Source organism: Xenopus laevis, chromosome 1L, assembly GCF_017654675.1.
Source record: "Xenopus laevis strain J_2021 chromosome 1L, Xenopus_laevis_v10.1, whole genome shotgun sequence".
Lineage (NCBI taxonomy): Eukaryota > Metazoa > Chordata > Amphibia > Anura > Pipidae > Xenopus > Xenopus laevis.
In genome coordinates this window covers 131,558,075-131,580,751 of record NC_054371.1, presented here as the reverse complement: position 1 = coordinate 131,580,751, position 22,677 = coordinate 131,558,075, and the positions used below count along the sequence as shown (strand labels likewise).

The 22,677-nt window shown below is 37.6% G+C and overlaps 1 protein-coding gene across 22 annotated transcripts in view; it reads right to left on the bottom strand.

The window, feature by feature from the left end:
* Positions 1-22,677, bottom strand: part of elavl2.L (ELAV like neuron-specific RNA binding protein 2 L homeolog) — a 105,040-nt gene that overhangs the window by 78,152 nt on the left and 4,211 nt on the right. For 16 of the 22 annotated variants that reach the window (NM_001088144.1, XM_018228686.2, XM_041566434.1 and 13 more), the window contains 1 exon segment: positions 2,986-3,076. The exons of 2 other annotated variants lie outside the window; for them this stretch is intronic. In NM_001088144.1, the coding sequence (NP_001081613.1) occupies positions 2,986-3,057 (72 nt within the window). In that variant the 5' untranslated portion in view covers positions 3,058-3,076. 22 annotated transcript variants of the gene reach the window in all.

The window sequence follows — 22,677 nt, the reverse complement described above, 5'->3', positions numbered from 1 at the left end:
ACTTTTAACAAGATATACATTTTGTATATGTATATACAAATGAAAACAGTATCTGGAGTAACAGCACCCCTTGTCTGCCCTGTCTTTTTTTTTACCCATGTCCCTAAAGTATAAGTATATGTCTTATGCGTTGTTTTATGTAATCCACCTTCATTCACATTGTATACACAAGTGTTTTTAAATACTATGTTCCAAACAAGATTAAAAAGTGAGATTTTTCTACACCAAACAGCAAGATAAGTTTACCATTATTTGACACTAGGACACACCTGTATTATCACAGATCAATTTCTAGGACACTGCAGCATTTTAATTAGGTAGTGATAATAAATAGGGGTGAAAATAATCCTGATCTTAATCAGGCATGTGCAGGCACCAAACTGGGCCCTTTCCGTAACATCCACAAAGAATGTATAAAATATCAAAACACTAGTATGAAACAGGACTATGTAAAATGCATTACCATCAATGAGCTAGGCACAGTCAAAACAGCCACAATAGCTGCAGGTTATTCTCTGGCCCTCAGACAAATCATTTGTTAAATGACACCCCTAGTGTTCAAACTTAACACACAGAGGAATTTTCTACTGTGAACATTTACTCCCTTATGTGTCTTGTATGTTTGTTTTACAATTGCTGCAGACTTACTTCCATGATCTATAGGAACTAATAATGTTTTATTTATAGCTGTTCTGCTAGCCCTATGAGTGGCCATTGCTAGCTTTATACATATGAATTTACGGCCCACAAATGCCACTAAAAATGTTTAAGTGTTAACTGGCCTACCATGTTAAAAGAGCCATAGCATTGTATATGCACACAATTACAATACACTGTATTTTGTGGGCATAGCTGGTAGGAATAGTGAGTGATAATTTAATAAGAACCAATGGAAAATGTTGCAACCCTGGCAGAACAGCTCTGTGTAAACCCTGCCCTGTCAGTATTGACTATCCCACACTGCTGAATTTGGTTGGGCTGATTTATTTTAAAACATTTTTCTTTCCCTTGTATCATTTATGTGCAAATAATTTAAGGTGGCATAGTAGTACAAAAAAAGTTCACTATGGTTATAACAATGATGTGCTTTGTTGCCCATCTGCTTCCCCACATGTAACCCTTATGTGAAAGTGGATAAGTAAAGCACAACATATATAAATTTTGCTGTACAACAACCAATGTTTACCCACAGATTTAACTATTTCAGTAGTGTGAGAAGGTGTACTCCATGCTGGATCCAACCTGAATCTGATATCTGCCCATTTACAGTATTTTACTTTTACTATGGAACACTGGGCTATTGTTATATCTCCAAACATATGCTGTTCTAAAGGTAATTATATATTTTCTTTTAAAGTCATTACAGGAGCTTTTGTAGAAAAAAAAAAAACCAAGAACCAAATGTTTTTGTTTGCACAAATATTGGCTATTATATAAGACAAAAAACTAAAACATAACATACTAGCTTTACTATTCAGGGAATGTTGCAATACAATGTACTGGATGTCAAATATCAATTTAAAAATAATTTGCAACTTGATAGGGTTAAAAGAATGAAGTTGCAACAACAAAAATATGCACATCTGTAAACCAGTTAAAATGTTTTGGGTGGGAGAAGAGGTTAAAAAAAGGTGTCTATTTCACTACCTTGAAGTTATGTCCTTTTATTACTAGTGTGTAAATATACTACATTGTTTTTTGTTTTTTTGTTTGTTTGTTTTTTAAGTTTAAATCCAATCTACTCTAAAGAAAACCTGAGAAGTAAAGGATTAAATTGCCCATGGCTTGTCTATTTTTAGAACATCAAGTATAAAGGCTTTACTGCATCATTTCAAACCTCGTGTGATATACAGTTTATTCATGGCACAAAACTATTCTCATTAAAGTGCAGGGATGATTTTTGCCATGCAAATAATGAACAAATTTGTAGTGTTTTGTATTTATAAATAATTCAATAAATCTATTTTTTACACAACAGAGAATAGATTTCAGGGTGTTCACACTGATCTTTTATTTGTGTCCACTATTGTTTCCCTGGTTGCACCTTGCCCCAGACGGGTATTTATGGCAGCGGTGCAGAACTGTACAGGTTTTATTTAAATTAGCAATAGCATAATTTTGCCTTAAGCCATTTTGCAGAATGAGCATAATCCCATAGTGACACAGCAAAAAAAACGAACAAGTAAGCATTTGCAGAAGCTTTGGAGTTCTTTAAAAGTACTAAAAAAAAAAAATCTTCAGCAATACTATTTAACTATTGAAGAAAGTACACACTTTGCACACACCAAAGGGAAGTATGCTAGAGCATTAAATAAAATAAATAAAAGGAAAAATAAAGGGAAAATTTCAAATACGTTGGCTGAATGGACAACTCATGCAATATTATTGCATGCCTATTAACAGAGGGCAGAAAACGTCACTCCAAAAATGAGAATTACTGGAAAAACATACTTCCTAACGGTTCATTTATTCTTATTTGGGTGGCGCGTGATGTAAAATACTTAAGTGAACAGCTGCAGTAGTCTGAATGTTCAGACATAATAGGGTTGCTAAAGCACCATTGTCTCTTACTAAAATGATACTCTTGTTCAGTTTATTTCCAATGGTAGTCAACAATAATGCTAATATTGAACGGGCAAAATGTCTTATTAGACAGATCTCTATCTCCTTAAAGGTATGTGAAAACTGCACAGTAATGTATGCTGTTCAGAAATGCAGTGATAAAGGGTTATAACATAATTTGAGACCATACCAAAACGCAATTAGCATGAATGTTGTCCCATGACCATGAGAATGTGATGCTATTTGACCAACGAACACCCACAACTTTGTTTTATAAAGCTTTTTATCTAAGCACACTTGTGCTTAGTGTCCAGGTTACTTTTTTTTATCAGATTGTGAAATATTTTTTGGAATTTTGGTATGACCTCATTACATTAGGAAATAACAGCCTGTATAAAATATGTAAGAAAAATGCCCACAGACCCCAGTCCAAGGCTCTGCTGCCCACGAGCCACTTCTAAGCAGAGAAGCCACATCACACAGTCTGACTGCCATGTTAGTTTGGAGTTGCCGTCTGCAATATGGACACAAAAAGTACTGCATGTTAGATTGTGAAGGAAATACAAGTGTACTCATAAATGTATACAATCATCCTAACTCTTACATGAAGGGAGAATGTGAAAATTCCTACTTAGATAGGCATTTTAAAGAGGATTTATAAACTACAAAGCAGATAGGGAACGAAAGAAGCGGTACATTGCCATAAATTACCACTAACATATTTGGTCCATACAAAGACCAACATAATCCTGTTGCATATTGAGATTATTGCAATTATTGTACAGATTTAACAGGCATAACCAAGGAAGTATAGAAAACATCAACAGACACGTACAGAATCTTTGTACATAGCATTACTAGTGTTAAAATATTTAGAAAAAAAATTAGGATGCAGCCAACATAATACAGAACCCACACACTTTTTTTTTTGTTTTTGTGAAGCATATTATACATATGCAAAGAGAAAAATATAGGAGCCATGGTTACCTGGCTCATGAATTTATATTAGGCTTCAGGTCCAGACTGGCAATCTGTCTATTCTGGCAAACGCCAGAATGCAATAAGATGCCACAGACTGTGAAATGTTTTCAGCCTTGCAGTAGGCTGTTTGGGTCTCAGTGTGCTTGAAATGCCAAGGACTATTTTACCCACTTGGCTTTTGAAGGTAGCTCATTTACTGGAGACAGGGTTAGTTAGAGATAGCTTGCGGAAATCTGAAATTGCAAAAGAAAATGAAAAATAGTATATGGCTTGTAAAAGGCTCTTCTATAATAAATGTCTTTTTAACCACACGCCTCCTAGTACCATGCATCCCACTAAAATCCGATTGCAGCATAATGTAAATGACTACAAATATACTGTGACAGACAATCTCAATCTATACTGAGAACACTGTAGTAATAAGTAGTAGTATGTGGACTGATCAAAACTCACAGGAAGGTCTGGTTTGGGCAGACTTTACATTTTGGGCAGGTTACAGGGCAGGTGACTAAACAGGACTATGTTGTCAATGCCCTCTCACCAGCTGTCTGATAGGCTTCTCTAGCTCCCACATTTAAATTTATATACTCACATTGGTCCCCTCATGCGATAAATACAAGTGACTGCAAATTTGGAAGTTTTTGTCCCCCACCTTTCCTCCATGCTGTGCTTGTCCCCCACCTTCCCTCCATGCTGTGCTTGTGTCCCCGCCCTTCGTGCTGCTCTTCTCTGCGCGCCCTTCCTCCCTCCCCTTCGTGCCACTCTTCTCTCTGCACCCTTCCTCCCTCCCTGTCCTCCCTCTGCTTCATGCCGCTCTTCTCTCCCTGCCCTTCCTCCCTCTGCTTCGTGTCGCTCTTCAGCCTCCCTGCCGAGTCCCGACGCCGGGCCCCAGATTGCGGTCTACCAGGAACATTACTGCGATAAGACGTCCTGGGCACCCCTGCTCTATACAGTTGAATGCAAAGGTTTCTGCACCTTGTATGCTGGACAGAAAGGCAAACCCTCATATGCAGGAAGGTTTGGAGTGATGTTGCACTGTCTCATGGTGCAGCATTGCTTGCACAAACATGATCTATATTAAAGTCATCAACATTTTAGCTATTCAAAACACCATCACCATTTTCGGGAACAAATGCTGTGGACTGATTAAAAATGTATTAGTCCACCGATAATCTCCAAAGGTTAGTTTAGAAAAAAATAGAAGCAGCACTTGATGAAAACAAAACTGCCAACCAGTAAATGGGAGGGGGGGGCTATTAAACTTTGGGTCAATATAGCAGCACAAATGCAGAAAACAGTCCGGCTAAGAGGTGGATGGCTCCTAAAACAAAAATTCCATGTACTTAACTCAAAGCCACCATGTGCTATTTGAAGAAAATAAAAAGGTTTTGCAATAGTCTTTGTTTTATAAGTTAATTGCCTGGGTGCCAAAAAAATAAATAAAAAAACATAACATAATATGAAACTGCACTCATACCTCTTGCAAAGTGCGAAAGAGAGAAAGAGCGAGAGAGAAATACATAATTTAGCCCCCACACTCAAGACATGTCATCTGGATGCTGGGGGTGGATCATGGGTGCTCCTGTTAAGAACAATGCATTGAAAGAAAGAAAAAACATTTTGTAGAGGATACACCGAAAATCTCACCAGTGGCAGACTTGACATTATTGGCATAACGACAACAACACAAATGTGACAGATTGAATATCGCACTGCGCAAGTTAATAATTGGGGGGTTGCCGTGCACAAAAAAGTGAACCGTGTGTGATCTACAGTCAACCTAATTAAGCTCCAAGATCAGTCTACATGGCATTTCACCATCTCATATGATTAGAACAAGACATATTTAAACTATAAACCACAGGATTGAAACTTTGAACTTGCACTCCAAAATAATATCTATATAAAATCTAAAACACACACATTTTAAGCATCAAGGCAGTAAGACCCCAGTAGGCATACTCTAGTATCCCTAGATATTTCCACACAGCACCTTTCTAAAAGCCCACATGCATTTAAAACTCAGATGTTTAAGCAGGATCTTAAAGATGACCCTCTATTCCTAACTGCCACCGAGCTCCCTCAAGGAATGAAAGTACTGCCTACTGGGGTCATTGGAGATCTGGCTGTGAGGTGGATCTGCATCTCAGAGTGGAAGCAAAGTACAGTTTGAATTTTAACAGCATGTGATATTTGCCGCAAGACTTCAATTACTTGATTTTCAGTTTCTCAATATTCAATATCAAGTTCTACAAAAACTAATATCCTTGCCTCATGGTTTAGCTGGAGGACACTTAAGGGTTGATTCACCTTAAGGTTAACATAGTATGTTAAAGAATATTTTAGGCAACTTTTCAATTGGTCATTATTTTGGACTGTAAATTATGTTTCAACCCTGTGGTCTAGTGTTTCAATATAGACCACAGTTTCTAATTAAGGGCTTGAAGAGGGTGTTTTAGTGATTTTATTGCATTACGCCTCATTTGTACTTGTTTTTTAAAAGTGAAATTGTGGCTGCTATATATCAGTTTGGGGTAGAGTCCTGCGCGGGTCCATTTTTTGGAACCCATACCCACCCCGTACCCGCATTCTTACCCGATCGGACCCGCAAGTACCTTTTCCGCAACCCGGACCTGCTGACCATCAAGAATCAGGAAGTGCTGTCATTGTAAACCGGATGTGACATCAGAAGTAGACCTGATCAGTAAAAATCGCTAGAGAGAAGACCCGCGGCCTGACCCGCAAACCCGCATCTATACCCTCACCCAGAACTTCTACCCACAAGTTTTTGCGGTTAACCCGCGGGTACCCGACCCACTGCAGGACTCTAGTTTGGGGTTCTCTGTGTGCCACATAGTTTCGTAAATCTATGCATATTGGGCATTAAAGTGCTCAGTAGACGCCTGGCATGCTTATTTAGGATATTTTATGTTGGTTCATAACAAAATCTGGGGTATATAATGGGATAAAATTCAAGCTTATTGACGATTTTCAGAAGACCCCTACATTTCGCATGGCCTTTCCCTTTGGTGTAGAAAGGCGTATTTACCCATTTTGGATTCATCAGAATGTGTATTTCCAGAAAATGTATGGTTTTCTGGAGGATGACTAATTCCCTGCTTTTACCCCACATACAATCAGGCAATATTTCTTTCATATATGCTATGAAATGTGTATGCGCCAACTTCATTTTGTGGTCTTTTAGGCGCCAGATGCTTTAGTAATCCTATTCACAATGGGATCAAACTGTTCAGTGGACCCCTGGCATTCATATTCAGGATGGTTTTTTTTTTGGTGGCTTAAGCTATATGGGAGAAAAGATGCTAGAATGTGGAAGCTTTAAGGCAATTTTCTAGTATTTCATCAAAACTGGCAATTTTGGAAAAGCATAGAGTCTCAGTAGTTTGGCGTGGACAATTTGTATGCACAAACTTCATTTTGGGGTCTTTGGCGCCAGATACTTTGGTAATCCTATGCAGGGAAAAAAGAAATGCATTGTATCTCTGTGGGTCGACAAAAGTGTAAAATGAGGCAAAACAAAATCAGGGTATGTAAAATTGAGGTTTCACTGTATGGAAACAAAGCAGCCATAATGCTTAGAAATAGCACAATATCATTAGTCGTGTTCTATTTAAAAAAATAGAAAACCTTTATAACTTATTTATCTGCAATAATACATGAATGCATGCACTTTATTTTAGCTTAGTTTAATTTAGGCCAATTGCAAAAACAAAAATCCCAATTTTATTTGTAATGTTACAATACTTGTTTTCAGTTGGTAAAGACATCACATTATTAAAATGAATTTTTCCAACCTTGGGTTATCTGGAAAATGTTAGATGACAAACCATATTTTTACAACAATTCAGCGTACAACTAAAAACTGGCTAAATAGATAGACTGTGCAAAAAAAAAAAAAAAGGTTCCTAATATAGTTAGCCAAAAAAGAAATTATAAAATGGTAGGCTTAATCCAGTCTTCTGTGCAAATACTAGATATGTCCCCCAACTCAAATTTTGGATGTTGACCACAATAAAATACATATTTTCATCTTTAACTACTGAATCCAACTAATGCTTTCTACAGAAGACATCCACTCAAAGGGATCTCCACCAAAAAAATACAAAAAAAAAAAACCTTACACAAAGAAGATATTCTAACCAATATAAAATCATTGACAATTGTTTTAACAGCATTTGTAAAAGCATAATATGCCCCAATGCGGATATACTCTGCACTGAAATTAAGCTTTAATTTTAACAATTTTATAATGGGGGAGGGGTTGACCTGCATCAGACCTGGCATACAGTCCTTGCCGATAGGGCCATACCTGAATCGCCCTTCTTCGACTCACTGGAGGAGCAGGGAAAGATGAAGTGTACAAAACAATGTCACAAGAATGGGGAAATTAGAGGGGCCCAGCACCATGGGCAGGGTTGGACCAAAGACAAAATTTGGTATAACACACTGGAAAAGCACTGCACAAGTACCAAAAACAACCCCATACATGGCCAGGAATCCTGCACTGAAAAGTTTTTTTTTATATTCTATTTTGAAATCGGACATGGGGCTAGACATATTGTCAATTTCTCAGCTCCAGTGGAAAGATTTAAGAGGGCAGTAGTATCCATTTTAGACAGGGTATTGTTACAAGGTTTCATTACACCAGATGAGAAATTGTTTTTGGTGCAACAGTAACCCATTTGTCCTGTTCTATATGGTCTTCCAAAAGTCCATAAAAGTATTGTTAACCCACCAGGTAGACCAATCGTATCATCAAGGGGCAGTTTACTAAATACAATAGGTCTGTTTTTGGACTACCATCTTCAACATACAGTCCAATCATTAACTTATTTTCTGAAAGATACTGGCCATTTCCTACAATATATTTCTGGGATGACTACCCCAGAAAGTGATTGGATTTTGGCGAGCATGGATGTATGCAGTTTGTATACAATAATTCCACCGAGAGGGTGTTGAATCAGTACGGTGGGCTTTACAAAATTCAAATTCTTATAATGGCCGCCCTGTAGAATATATTTGTGAACTGCTACATTTATGTTTGACATGTAATTACTTCCGTTTCAAAAATCAGTACTACTTACAGAAGAGTGGCACGTCGATGGGAGCCCCAGTGGCCCCAGTGTATGCCTATTGTTATATGGCATTTTACGGACATACATTATTCCTAAATAACCTGGTAATTTATTTACGCTACATTGATGATGTCTTTGTTCTTTGGAAGGGGGAGCTAGAGTCTCTGAATCAAATGGTAACCGAATTAAATGGGTTAAACACCCCAGTCCACTTTACACTTTCTGCAGACAAAGAAGAGGATTCACTTTTTGGATGTTGAGGTGTTTATAAAAAAAAAAAAAAAAAAAAAAAAAAAAGACAGTGGCTTAGGTTACAAACTATATCAGACCGCAACAATTTGTTGCATTTTAACAGCTTTCATCCCCCAGGTACTAAGAAATCTCTTCCATATTCCCAGTTTTTAAGAACTATGAGAAATAATTCGGATCAGGATATCTGTGAGGAACAACTAGTTGATATGGGCAAACGCTTTGTGGAAAGAGGTTATAAACATGATCTATTGGATGTATCTCTTACCAAAGCGCAGGCATATGGACAGGGACAGGCAAGTCAGCAGAGTAATGAGAATAAATTTGTAATTTCTACAAAATATGATACTGGTTCCCGAGCGGTTTTTCAAAATGAATCCGTTAATAGTGCTGCTCCAGCAGAATTCTGCACTGAAATCCATTTCTCAAAAGAGCACACAGATTTTGGTATATTCAATTTTGAAATCTGACATGGGGTTAGACATATTGTCAATTTCCCAGCTGCCCCTGGCCACACCATTGAATATAAGTGCACAGGTTCAGCCTGTCAAGAAACAGAGTGAGTTCTCATTCAGAAAAGCTAACTGCATTTTTGTGTTGAAATCAACCAAGTGCACTGATGTGTGTTTTGATGGGCATAATCCCATTTTAAGGAAGGCATTTTACCTCAATTAAGCTGGATCACAGCAAGATATGATGCGTAATTGCAGTGAGCCAAGGTTTTCTGAAGGGGAAAGCCATTTTCAGGAATTTTTTCACCTGCAGCAGCACAGATTTACCCCGGGTGACAAATCTAGTCACTGCAATCAAATAGGTGTCTTTATACAAAATTAAAATAACTGCTGCCACGGTTCTAGGATTTACTGGCATGCAGATAAAACAAACTCTGCATCTATTACTCCTAAGGGCAATGGAGGACATTTTGCAACATGCAGGAAAAGCTCAAAAAGAAACTTGAGAAACAATGAAAACCGATGCTTGTAAAAAAAAAAAAAAAAAAAAAACTGTTGGTTTGTTATGATGTGGATGGGAGCATTTTCACACGATTGCCCAAATGGAATCATATTGACAGCAATATTGACAGACATATTGGCATCCAGGCAGAGCACAATTTCTTGCAGGTAGCAAAATATCCAACATGCCATTGATCATAAGCATCCAGTGCCCGGTTCTCAAAGTTGATAAAATCAGATGAGGCTGCTGTACAGTATTAAGCTTGAAACAAATGTCTTAAAAAAAAAATGCACACTTCAAATAAGCAATTTATATGGAAATTTCTTCTACATGTTATTTATTGCTTAATGATGAACAGGTATGGGATCTGTTTTCTGGAAAGCAATTATCCAGAAAGCTCTAAATTACAGGAAAGCCATCTCCCATAGACTCCATTATAATCAAATAATCCAAATGTTTAAAAACTATTTCCTTTTTCTCTGTAAGAGTAAAACATAAGCCTGTACTTGATCCAAACCAAGATATACTTAATCCTTAATGGATGCAAAACCAGCCTAGTGGATTTATTTAATGTTTAACGGATTTTCTAGAAGACATTAAGATCCAAATTATGTTATCAGTTAACTTGAAAAACCTCAGGTTCCAAGCATTCTGGATAACAGGTACCATACCTGTATACCGATCTCAAATCCAGGATTTTGTTCGGGATTCTGCTTTTCCAGCAGGATTTGGCCAAATTCAAGTGCCTGGCCAAACTGAATTCTTAAAATCAAGGACTGCTGCACAAACAAGTACATGGAAAAAAATTTTCACTCTTTAGCCCTTCCCGGCCCTAATTTGCATATAAAGATATGGGACCAGTTATACAGAATGCTCGGGACTGGGAGTTTTCTGGATAATTGATCTATCTGTAATTTGGACCTTCATACCTTGACATAAAAGAAAGTCATGTAAACCTTAAAATAGTAGGCTGGTTTGATTAATTATACCTTCGTTGGGGTCAGTAAAAGGTGTGGTTTTTATTATTACAGAGAAAGGACATTTAAAAAAAAAAAAAACATTGGATTATTGGAGACTGCTATTCATTAATTTGGAGCTTTCTGGATAACTGGTTTCCGTATAATGGATCCTATACCTGTAAAAGTTAGGACTCAAATTCAGTTCAGGATTCGGCTTAACCTTTCATGAAGGATTTGGCCAAAACATTAGAAGACATTAAGATTTTAGAAGAGATTTTTAAGATTCATAAAAAAATTTAACAGGGGATATATAACTTTCTCAATTAAAATTGGGTATATAAAGGTCTACCAGTTATTAAAAAATGAAATTCAACTGAAATTTGTTGTATTACAGCAAATTTCTGCATCCATGCAGAATACAGAACATTTTTAAATATAGCCACGGTGACCTATTTAAACAACCCTCCCCCCACACTCAAGCTGTAAGGCTTCAATTTGTTTCATATTTTAAACATTCATTTAAAACGTATTTTTCATTAGGATATAAAATTATGTAAGTGAATGGTACATACAATATTCCCTACCTGTAAATGGAGCCGCACACTATAGCAGATGCTTTACTTGTGCCTATTGAAATGTTTAAGGAAACAATTAAATTGAAGTACAAGCAAACATGGGTTGGGACATATTAAAGCCTTATAAACAGCTCTAACACCTCTAGTGTACAAAGCTCTTATCTACAATTGGAACTCCCAGTACAGTGCAAAATATGAAAGCACAGAATTCACTGTGTAATTCCCAATAGCTTTCTTTTGTGAAAAGAGCAGATTGTGGTTCAGCACTGCAGACTTCCCCAATCTGGTTATCGAAAATGCAGTGCCTCCATAGCACAATCAGTATTTTTTCACACAGTATCGATACTTGCTTATTCGTAAGGCTGAATTTAACTTGTTAAAAATGGGAAATGATGACCAAATGGCTAAGAAACAAAGCTCTTATTACCCTGTAGTGACTGTTGCCTACCCCTCCCCGTGTCCAAATTGTCTGCCTGCCCCAGGTACCACCTTTTCCTTGTTATCCTTCCTCGCCCACAGTACACACTAGCACATACACCTCACACCAGAAAAACCAGAGGGGGTATCCATATAATTTACAAGAGGGGGTACTTTAATCAATATATATATATATATATATATATATATATATATATATATATATATACAGATGCAGCCACTTTGGTTTGTCTGTTTGACACAGAATAACTAAACACAGATATCCCATTTATCTCATTTAACACAGAAAACTGTGACACAACATCCCATCTAATTAAAGCATTCACCATTGTGAACAATGGTGCTTTGGTATGCTAATGAAAAGGTTAAATGCATTAAATGAGTTAAGATAACTTTAGATAACACAGTTTCTTCAATTAACTCTGAGTCATGACGCATTTAACTCACAAATCCAAGTGGCTTCATCTGTATATATATATATATATATATATATATATATATATATATATATATATATATATATATATATATATATTGATTAAAGTACCCCCTCTTGTAAATTATATGGATCCCTTTATATATCCCTTTATGGAATTAAAAAACATGGAATTGATTCAGCATTTAGAAAAACCGAAGCAAATTGTATGCACTTGTGTGGAATAGTAGCCTGATTAACTCCTCTTCCAACAGTTGCTCACAAGAACTAGATAATGCAAAAAGTAAGCCTGTTTTCAGTTTCAGTCTTTTGTCCTGTACAGACAAGGAAATAAAACCGCAGCTAAGGATGATTAACCTCCTCCCGATGCCATTTTACTATTTGGACCACTGTAGACCCCTCATTCCCTTCCAAACCGTACAAATCAGCAGTGATCAATTGACATCTGGCTACTTGACTAATTATCACAGGGTACATTCTCAGTAGGTGGGACTGGCTTTTAATACACCTTTGATTAAAATAGGTAAAAAGGCACTGGCCCTTTTTTTTGTGTTTTAAACAAGGGGTGATACAGCCATCTGCAGCAGCCAACACACTGGACACATCAATACACTGCACAGAGGAAAGAAGAAATTTGTTTATTCACATTTTGCAATCGGCACATTCATGTTAACTAGATCTTTTCCCATCATCTCTCAGCAGACTTCGACTTGCACATCCAAGTTTTAGCACAATTTTAAGGTGGCCATAGACACCAATAATATTGTAGGAAACTCATTTGCGTTCAATATTCGTATTGTGTGTATAGTGGGAGACAAGCCGACTGATCGGCAGAAAACTTGGATATTGGTCAGCACATCGATCGTACACCTTTGAAGGCACCTGAACATTGGCCATCGTTGGTGCGGAATCTCCAAGTATATCGAACTATTCCATTCTACACGTGTGTACTAAAACAAGTGATCTTTCCAGGAAAGATTGTAATGTCTATGGCCACCTTTACTCTACAGCAAATTCAAGAGTCTAAGCCTGCACTAGGGAAGACCAGGAAAGGTAAGAATCATGGTGGCCCTAAACTACTTTTTTTGCCCTGGACAAGCATCCTCTTTTTTTATATTAAGGGAATGTAATTATTAATTACTCTGCACGGTGGGCCTGCACCCAAAGGAGCAGACATCAAGACCAGATGTTAATTACTCTGCACGGTGGGCCTGCACCCAAAGGAGCAGACATCAAGACCAGATGTTTTGATGTAAAACAATTAGTGCAGGTACTGCAGACTGTAATAGGAGCGTTTTTTTCTGCAGTCCCTAGTGGCGTATATTTTGGCCACAGCTTTTTATTCTCTGAGTTTGTAAACACTCTACCACAGGGAAGTGATAAACATAGGTGGAATTGCAGGAACAAAAGCTCATGTTTAAGAGCACTTAAAATACATAATCTCAAGGTTTGACTCACTCCATTAAAAGTCAAACATCTATGGAGGCTAAAGTACAGTACCTATATTGTGCCTGTCCGCATGTATGCAGACAAGTAGAACTAGCCTTAGCACTACCTCTTTAAATAGAATTATTCTCTACCACATGGGGATAGTTTTTGCTTCAGAAACACCACTACAAGTTATACAGCTAAGCTAATCAACTTAGAGGAACAATAACACCAAAAAATAAATTAATTAAATGACAATACAATGACAAACAAAGGATACACTGCAGATAACATAAGCTCTGTAGTATACAATGGGATTCAGAATTTATTGGTTATCTACTGTGTATCCTGGCCTTGAACTGCTGCCCGATGGCTACAAATCAGCTTATATAAACTATAGTAGTCTTACTGAAGCAAACACACCCGTTTTACTACGGCAAGACAACAGTACATTATATTGTCACTCCATTAAAACTTTTTTTGGTGATGCTCTTCCTTTAAATAGGATAAATGGCACATGTTTTACACAGCAGATAAAACACAGTAAGCTGTGCCCACAGACTGTAGTCTGTGGTTAAAAAAACCCCAGTGAAGCTTAAAGTCCCCATTTTTATTTTATTATTTTTTTGGGGGTTTGATGGAAGACCAAAGAATTCAGAGAATCCCACAGACATGGGGAGGAAATACAAATTCAAGGATAGAAACAAAGGATACAAGCCTGGAAAGGCAGTAGTGCTTAAACAAAGTCCCTATATGGAAATGTGTCGTCTGTATCACACTACACAATGCCACAATTTTAATTTATGAGCTGGTGGGTGGGCATAACTGTAGAGACTACAATAAAATAGATAAATAAAATAAAAACACACCTATACTGCATATTTGAAGCACAGAAACGCTAAAAAATGCATTAAAGCATGTCAACTCACCAGGGTCTCATGCTAAACTGGACACAATCTCATTCTTCATTAAAACTAGTGAATATTCTTAAAGCGATAAGACATGTTCCTATAAAAATCATAGGAACGTATCCATCCATCAAAGAGGTGCGGCACACCAAATATTGACATCCAAAAGCACCCCCAAAGCCGCCCCCCAGCCCCACAAATCTTCCTGAAGCCGACCCTCCAAGACTGCTAATGGAAACGGTTGTTTCAGTCAAGCTGGGCTGGCTAGGTCCTGTTTTCATTTGTAATTAGCCTATTTAATAACTACGCCCCTGCCCGGCAAACTTGAGTCCTGTAGCGGGTCGGGTACTTGCGGTACCTTGCGGGTTGATGGGAGAAGTTCCGGATGCGGGTAAAGACGCGGGTCGGCCCTTCTCAATAGCGATATTTACTCCTTTTTACTCGTCATAGCTACTTCCAATGACATCACTTCCGGTTTACAATGACAGCACTTTGATACTTGATGGTCAGTGGGTTGCGGGTCCGGGTTGCGGATAAGGTACTTGCAGGTAGGGTCGGGTAGCTGTTCCAATCGGATTGCAGGTTGCGTGTACGGGTCCCAAAAAATGGACCCGCACAGGACTCTATGGCAAACAACCACAGAAGATCCATTAGCAATATCAGAGGGTCGGCTTCACAAAGGTTCACGGGGCTGGAGGGCGGCTTTTGGATATAAAAGGTTAGCGTGCATTATCTCCGATAGACACGTTGCTATTATTTCGTGTCAGTATCTCTAAGATATAAAGAACAGAGTGCAGTCAATCGCAAACATCTAAATCTATTGATAATTATTCGGTATAGCACTTTCATTTTAAGTTACACTGGCAACCCTAAGCACGTGATTTTCTAATAATTTTATGATGGACAGCCAACTCATGACAATCACCTCACTTTCTTTTTGCCAATCTTCTATAAAGAGGTTGCATGCATAGTCGCACAAATCTCAAGTCACTGGGGCTTGTAACTATTCTCTCACTTGCACAGCCACACCGTTTTGGTTGAAGGCCTATTTTAATCAGGTTTAGCCACTGTCAATTTCTTAATGATTGATTTAACTGTGCTCCAAGGAAATATTCTTGCATTTATCTCCAGGCTAGTACATTTTCAAACACTTTTACACAGAGCAGCTTGGAGTTTTTCTTTATGGCATAGGTTAAGACAATACTGACCAGAAGTTGGACCATTCAGATATTTTTTTTATTTATATTACAATCACTTAACCCCTTAACTACACAGTTCTACTTATCTAAATGTGTGGATGGACCAGTCAGGTCTGGACAGGGAGCGGAAATAAGCCCTAGCATTCCATGTACACAAGTCACCCATACAGCCCCCCTGCAGTCTATGGCAACTTACGGTAGCGCTTTGGCATTTTTCCAGAACCGACAGATTTAGGTTTGTGGGGGTCCGACACTATTTCTACAACCAAAGTAATGCACAGCAGGCCAAATAGTTAGCCGACGTAAGCAGCTGCTTAGCAATACTGGTTGCAAACGCATTCCCTCAAATAGCCCACTGCTGGCCACAATTTGTCAATGTGCCCCTGTGCTTTTCCAATGTGCTTGCAATTGCATTCGAGAGCAATGGCTTGTGTATATTTTTCAACACTAGTATTGTCAGCAAGCCTCCTCTGCAGTAAAAATACTGCACCCATTTGGACTGTATACATTAACTTTAAATATTTTTCGTGCAGCTGCAGTAATTAAAGAAGCCATGATCAGTTCATATTGAAGATGCTTTTGAATGCACAGTTGAAGCAGGTATTTGTAGATTTAGACTTTTACATCTTTATGGAGTGATCAAATGTGAAAAGAAGAGATAATGCTTTTATGAACACCCGATTCAACATGCTTTTATTCAGTCTCTGCAAATTGTAATTTTGTATTCAACCACATTTTGCTTTTTTGGATAGGGATTATTCACAAACTTGATGAAAAGAGCAGCCTTGTGAATTATTTTGTCCACAGGGGGGTTAGTGCACCTGCACCCAAATGGTAAAAACTAAAGTTGTAAAGACATTAGATATGTGTATGCAACCAGAAGTATTAAAAGGACAATAAAAAAATCATTGGGGTTGCCAAGTTATCACCCATTGATTCCAGTTGCTAACCTGTTATTAGAGGCAGTTGTTTCTCTAAAAAAAAAATAATAATTAACCAGTCCTTGGGTAATATTGGAGGACCACCACAGTTTTCCACTTCTCAGGGTTTGAACCTTAGAATTTTTTAAATTATACCAAAAATAAATTAAAATGAAGGCCCTTTAGCCTCACCGTGTTCCATTGTAAAGTAAGGAATTCTAGGTACTGAAGTCACTCTGCTTTTTACAGTAAGTGGACACAGATTCTCTTTAAGGCTAATGCCAATTGGGAGCTGAAATTGGCATTCTGAAATACACAGGCTGAGAATCAGCCTCCTGTCTGCACTGGGAACCAGTGTCGCCTCACGTACAGGAACATGGGGCGGATTTTGTCATGAGAATGTGCCTGTAACATTAGCCTAGTGGTAATTCCAGTCCCCAGAATCCATCACTTCAAAATTAAACAAGGTGAGGAAATGGCTAAACCATAAGCCTAACTAGGGTGGGGAACTGGTCCCTGTTATGCAACTTTTCTACTCTAAAACAAACAGAAATGAGCATGTAAAAAGTAAGGTATGTACAAGCTTCATGCTACATTTTTTATAAATGGGGTCCCAAGTACCATAAACTGTAGATTCGATGATATACAGATTTTGCTTTGTACTTTCACACCTAGGCAACTAGCACACTAAAGCATGATCACACCAATCTGCCCAGATTAAACGAAAAAACATATCCGTTCTTGTCCCTGCTTGAGCCTGCCCTCTGGTAAGTGATTCACACTTTTTACATTAACTGTATTTTGAGGGAGGGGGCCTTTGAAACGCTCACAGCATACACACAATGTGATAAGTGTACACACCTGTACATGCTAGTCACAGTGATCATATCAATTCAGTAATTTTTTTTTGAATTTTTAGTTAATGTATCTAACATTTTATCTTATGCAAAACGGTATTCTTTAATTGTACCTGTAAAACTTAAAATTACAAGTGGAACTTGGACTTTGATCACCATCCGTTGTGTAATTTTAATTACTTTGATTGGTTAAATTAGATTTTACACTTATTGAATTATGCATTGCTCTGGATTAAATGTTTTTATTCGTACACGTTGTGCGTGCAATACTTAATTTTGTTGTCTCTGAATGCCACTGTGAATTAAAATGCCAAGTCTTTTCCCCAGACTGGTGCTCCTCTACATAAAAAAAATAAAAATCACCAGTCGCGGGAGAATTTTTAAAGCAGTTCTGTGCCTCAATCTCAATCTTACCTGTAGTTCTCAGGCATTACTTTCACAGACTTTAGACTTGGCGCAGCATACATTTCTTAACGTTATAGTATACTGGGCATGGTCAAGTCTAAGTCTAGCCAAGATTATCTGTGAATCAGGCAGGTTTGAATATACTGCCAGATGAGGACTGAATTAAAGGGGTGGGCCACCTTTAAATTAACTTTTAATATGTTGTAGAATGATCAAAACCGGGAATTTATAGAGCAGACACTCCAATGAAGGCAATCTTCCACCAGGCAATAAGATTCAGTAAAAATATTTTTTTATTTTTGTCATTAATAATAGCCTTACACGTTTCGTGTTACACACTCGTGTAACATGAAACGTGCAAGGCTTTTGATGTTATAAAAAATATTTTTACTGTACCACCCCTTTAATTCAGACCTCATCTCATGGTTTTCCTGCACCTGGACTTCTACCATTACCATTACCATATGTTGTTGGATACATTTCTTTTATCTATGTTGTAAAATGGCCAATTGTAAGTAAAGTTTCAATTGGACTTCCATTAACGAGGAGCAAAATTTTTCCATGAAAATTAAAGCCATAGATTAACGGGTAAAAAAATGTGTCAAAAATTTGTCACTCTGCGAAAAAAATTATCGCCCATAGACATTTTGTAGAATTCTTGCAGTTTCACGAATTTCCACCGAATCGAAACGTGTCAGATTCGCACACTGTTGTTTTTTTTATTTGCTTTCTTTGACTCTTTCCAATTTTCAAATAGGGGTCACTGACCCCATCTAAAAACAAATGCTCTGTAAGACTACACATTTGTTACTTTTTATTACTCCTCTTTCTATTCAGGCCCTCTCCTATTCCAGAATTATTCAAATGAGCACAGGGTTGCTATGATAATTTTGACCCTAGAAACCAGATGGCTAAAATTGCAAACTGAAGAGCAGCTAAATAAAAAGCTAAATAACGAAATAACTAAAAAAAAGCCACAAAAAAATGAAAATCAAATGCAAATTGTCTCGGAATAGGACTACAGAATACTAAAATTTCATTTAAAGGCGAACAAACCCTTTAACACATTAATTTTACAAAAATACATTACAGGTAAAACAAACCAACATAAGATTACAGAAAGCAAGTGACCAAACCTCTATTAATTGGCCAAAAATCCATTGCAGATATTTGCTTAATGGCCACCAAGGTGGTGAGACTGTTCTGTAGAATATCAAATTCAAGTACCGACCACATTTTTTTTTTTTTAAGACAATGCATAATAGCTATATTTAATGCCATTGTTTTGTAATGCAGCTCCATGTGCCTCCTCGTACTGTGTGGCTTATAGACAATCATCCTTTACACTGGTTTTCAGGAATCCGTTAGCAATGTGTAACTATACTCTAAGGGTGAAAAGAATTCCGTATGAATGGCACTTGTATTTATGGCTCAGACCTATTTCCTAAGCTTGGGTTCCCAGATATACAAGACAAACATATAATCGCTAAATTCTGTTAGTTACAGTTCAATCATCTGGGGGATACAAAGTAATTATAAAAAAATTATAATGTGTCTCAAAGAAGTTAACAATCAGAACTGATCACACAAATTTAGCTATTTTTTAATTCAAATACAAAAAAATACTATCACTAAAACCAGAATATAATAAAATGTCAGATATTAAAACAAGTTCAGCTACAGATCCACAAAAATACTCTTCATACATATATACATTTCATACAGACAATGAAGGACTTCAGCAAAATATGAAAAATCTCTGAAGAAAGCTATTTATACGACTGAAGACACAACAAAAACAATCCCATATGCTAAATGAATCGTTGACATTTGCAAGAAGGGACAGCACTCCCATAAAGGTGGAGCATATAGCAATTAAAAAAGGGTATGAGATCAGTATATAAATATCAACTTTCCAAGAAAAATATAATCTGAGAAAACTTGAAGTTTTGCAAATTTTGGTATGTCAGAAAGGACCAACTTTTCCTTTTAGGCCTGGAAGGACCTTATGCAGAAAGTCACAAATCCCAATAATCTTTTGACTCTGTTGTACTTTAAACTGCTTTTCCTTAGAAATTCGTTTTTTCAAAATGTATACTTTGGAAAGTAGCAATTTTAGGCGATCAGGTCCCCATATTCAACTATATACACATGGAGTCACCAATCCCCTAGCTAAATTAGCCAATGCTGCCTGTGGCTGGAACAAGCCACACCTAACTGTTACCACCTGCTGACTAAACATCAAAAAGGTTGTTTTAATAGACATACAGCAAAATTCTGTACAGGACCCAACCTACAACCCCTGCTTAATTACCCATATGTTCTGCAAGCACCTTTCTACAGAAGCCTAATGCAAATGCCCTCTGCATTTGCATGGACAATACTGCCAATTAGATGGGTGAAAGACAATTCTGCCAATTAGATCAGTGAAATACAATAAACAGAGAGAGAGAAAGAGGCATAAGTAGTAGTGCTTCAGGACTGCCCTGTGTGATGAGATGGCACCATAGATATCAACTACTGATGATCGTAGAGGATCGGACCCGTGTGCCAAACTGATGGATACCAAACAAGTGACCATACCGTCCAAACTATTTTAGGAGAAGAAAGATCTGTGGATTACCTTTACTTTCATAACTGGCAATACATTGTGCGCTAGTGCAGTAGCATGACATTTTTTAACACGTTCAACAAACCAGATATACAGATTTTATTGTATAGATTATGCCCCCAGCTTGTTTCAGGGTGTCAAGTGACCCCTGGTTAAGCGAGAGTGGGAACTGGAGGTTCTTAAAAGCGATACTTTAAACAGTATAATAAGTAATATACATTTTGAATAAGTTTGAGGAGGAAGATCTTGTTTAATTCAGGACTGTATTGGCTACACACTAAAGTGCTAAAAACCTCTGAAGAAAGTAGTTACAGGCAAATTATAATAAATATCTTTGGAGAGCCTCATGCGATATATAAATGTGATAATTAGGTCTCAGAAAAAACAGCATCCTTTGATATGAACTTCAGGATGCTGTAATTGTAAATCACTTAAAGAGATGTGATTTAATTTGTCGACTGGTGTCAAGTCCACATGTACAGAGGTTTAGCATTCCTAATATTATACATATGCCAAGTTGTACCTGAAGACTTACCACCTACTGTCCTAACTGGGGAAAAAAATAAAAACCAAACATTGCCTACAATTATGACCGACATTTTATTGAATGGGATATTTTGAGTGCCGTAAAATCCTATTCCCTTTATTTAATAAAAGGCACTAAGCTGGCCATTTGCAGTAACCCATAGCAACCAATGAGAGGCTTGCTTTGAAGCAGGTGCTACCTGCTGATTGGTTGCTGCAGGTGACTAGGCTTGTAGCAAACGTTAAACCTTTCACTATATAACCCTCTATTTGAGGGCTGGTGTCACGTCCACATGCGTTTAACAGGATCTGGCCTAACAAAGTCCCAGAGAGAAGATCACCGTGTAGTTCAGACACTGAATCAATACACACACACCCAGTCATAACTAGGGTTGCCATCCGTCCGGTTTTGACCAGAACAGTTCGGTTTTTGCAAGGCCTATTCGGGTCTGAACTTTGTTAGGTTTTCAGCCTTATGAAACCCAAACAATAATCTGTCCAATACATAAAAAACATTTAAATACTAAGACACTCACCTAAACATGGCTTAGTTACTATCAAGTGCAGTTAATTATTACAGAAAAAGCAAATCAATCAAAATTAAGATTTTTTTTATCTAAATTAGCATTGCTGTATCTCAGAGTTTTCAGGATAACGGATTTCTGTATAATCAATCTCATACTAGTAATTAAAGGATTGGGCTTACTCATCAAGCAGAATATAGCTAGAACTGGGGTTGCCACCTGTGTGGTTTTTAACTGGGCATCAACACATTGTGAAAACTGGATAGAAATCCAGCCAGTTGCATCTAAGAGATTAAATAGCCTGGCCCGGGTGTCATTAACTCCACCAACATTATTGTGCCCACCTCTGATGTCATCATGCCTGTTCCTACATTACTGCCCCACCCTCAGTGCTATCTGCCCTGCCCCCACCCCTGTTGGGGTTTAGCCCTCAGCAAAGATGGCAACCCTAGTCATAACACTGGAACTGTCATCGACCACAGAAGCTAAAAATATTAAAGGAATTGTTCCGTTAAAAATAAAAACTTGGTAAATGAATACGTAGGGCAAAATAAAACACGTTTGTATTATAGTTAGCCAAAAAATGTAATGTATAAAGGCTGAAGTGGCTGTCTAACATAATAGCCAGACCACTACTTCCTGCTTTTCAGCTTTCTTGGTTTCCACTGATTGGTTACCAGGCAGTAACCAATCAGTGACTTGAGGGGAGGCCACATGGGTCATATCTGCTGCTTTTGAATCTGAGTTGAATGCGGAGAATCAATTGCAAACTCACTGAACAGTTATGTCCCATGAAGCGCCCCTTAAAGCAGCTAACAGTCTAAGTTAGATAGATGTAAAGCAGGAAGTCGTGTTCTGTTCAAGTCCACTCATTCAAGCTTTTATAGATTACATTTTTCGCTAACTAACTATATTGCACAGACTATTTACCTAGATTTTCTTTTTACGCTGAACTGTTCCTTTAAAGCTATAACGAATTATCTGACCAGACAGGAAAACCGAAGGGTTCACTCCATACGTGGATATACACGCGCGAAGTTGCGCAACTCC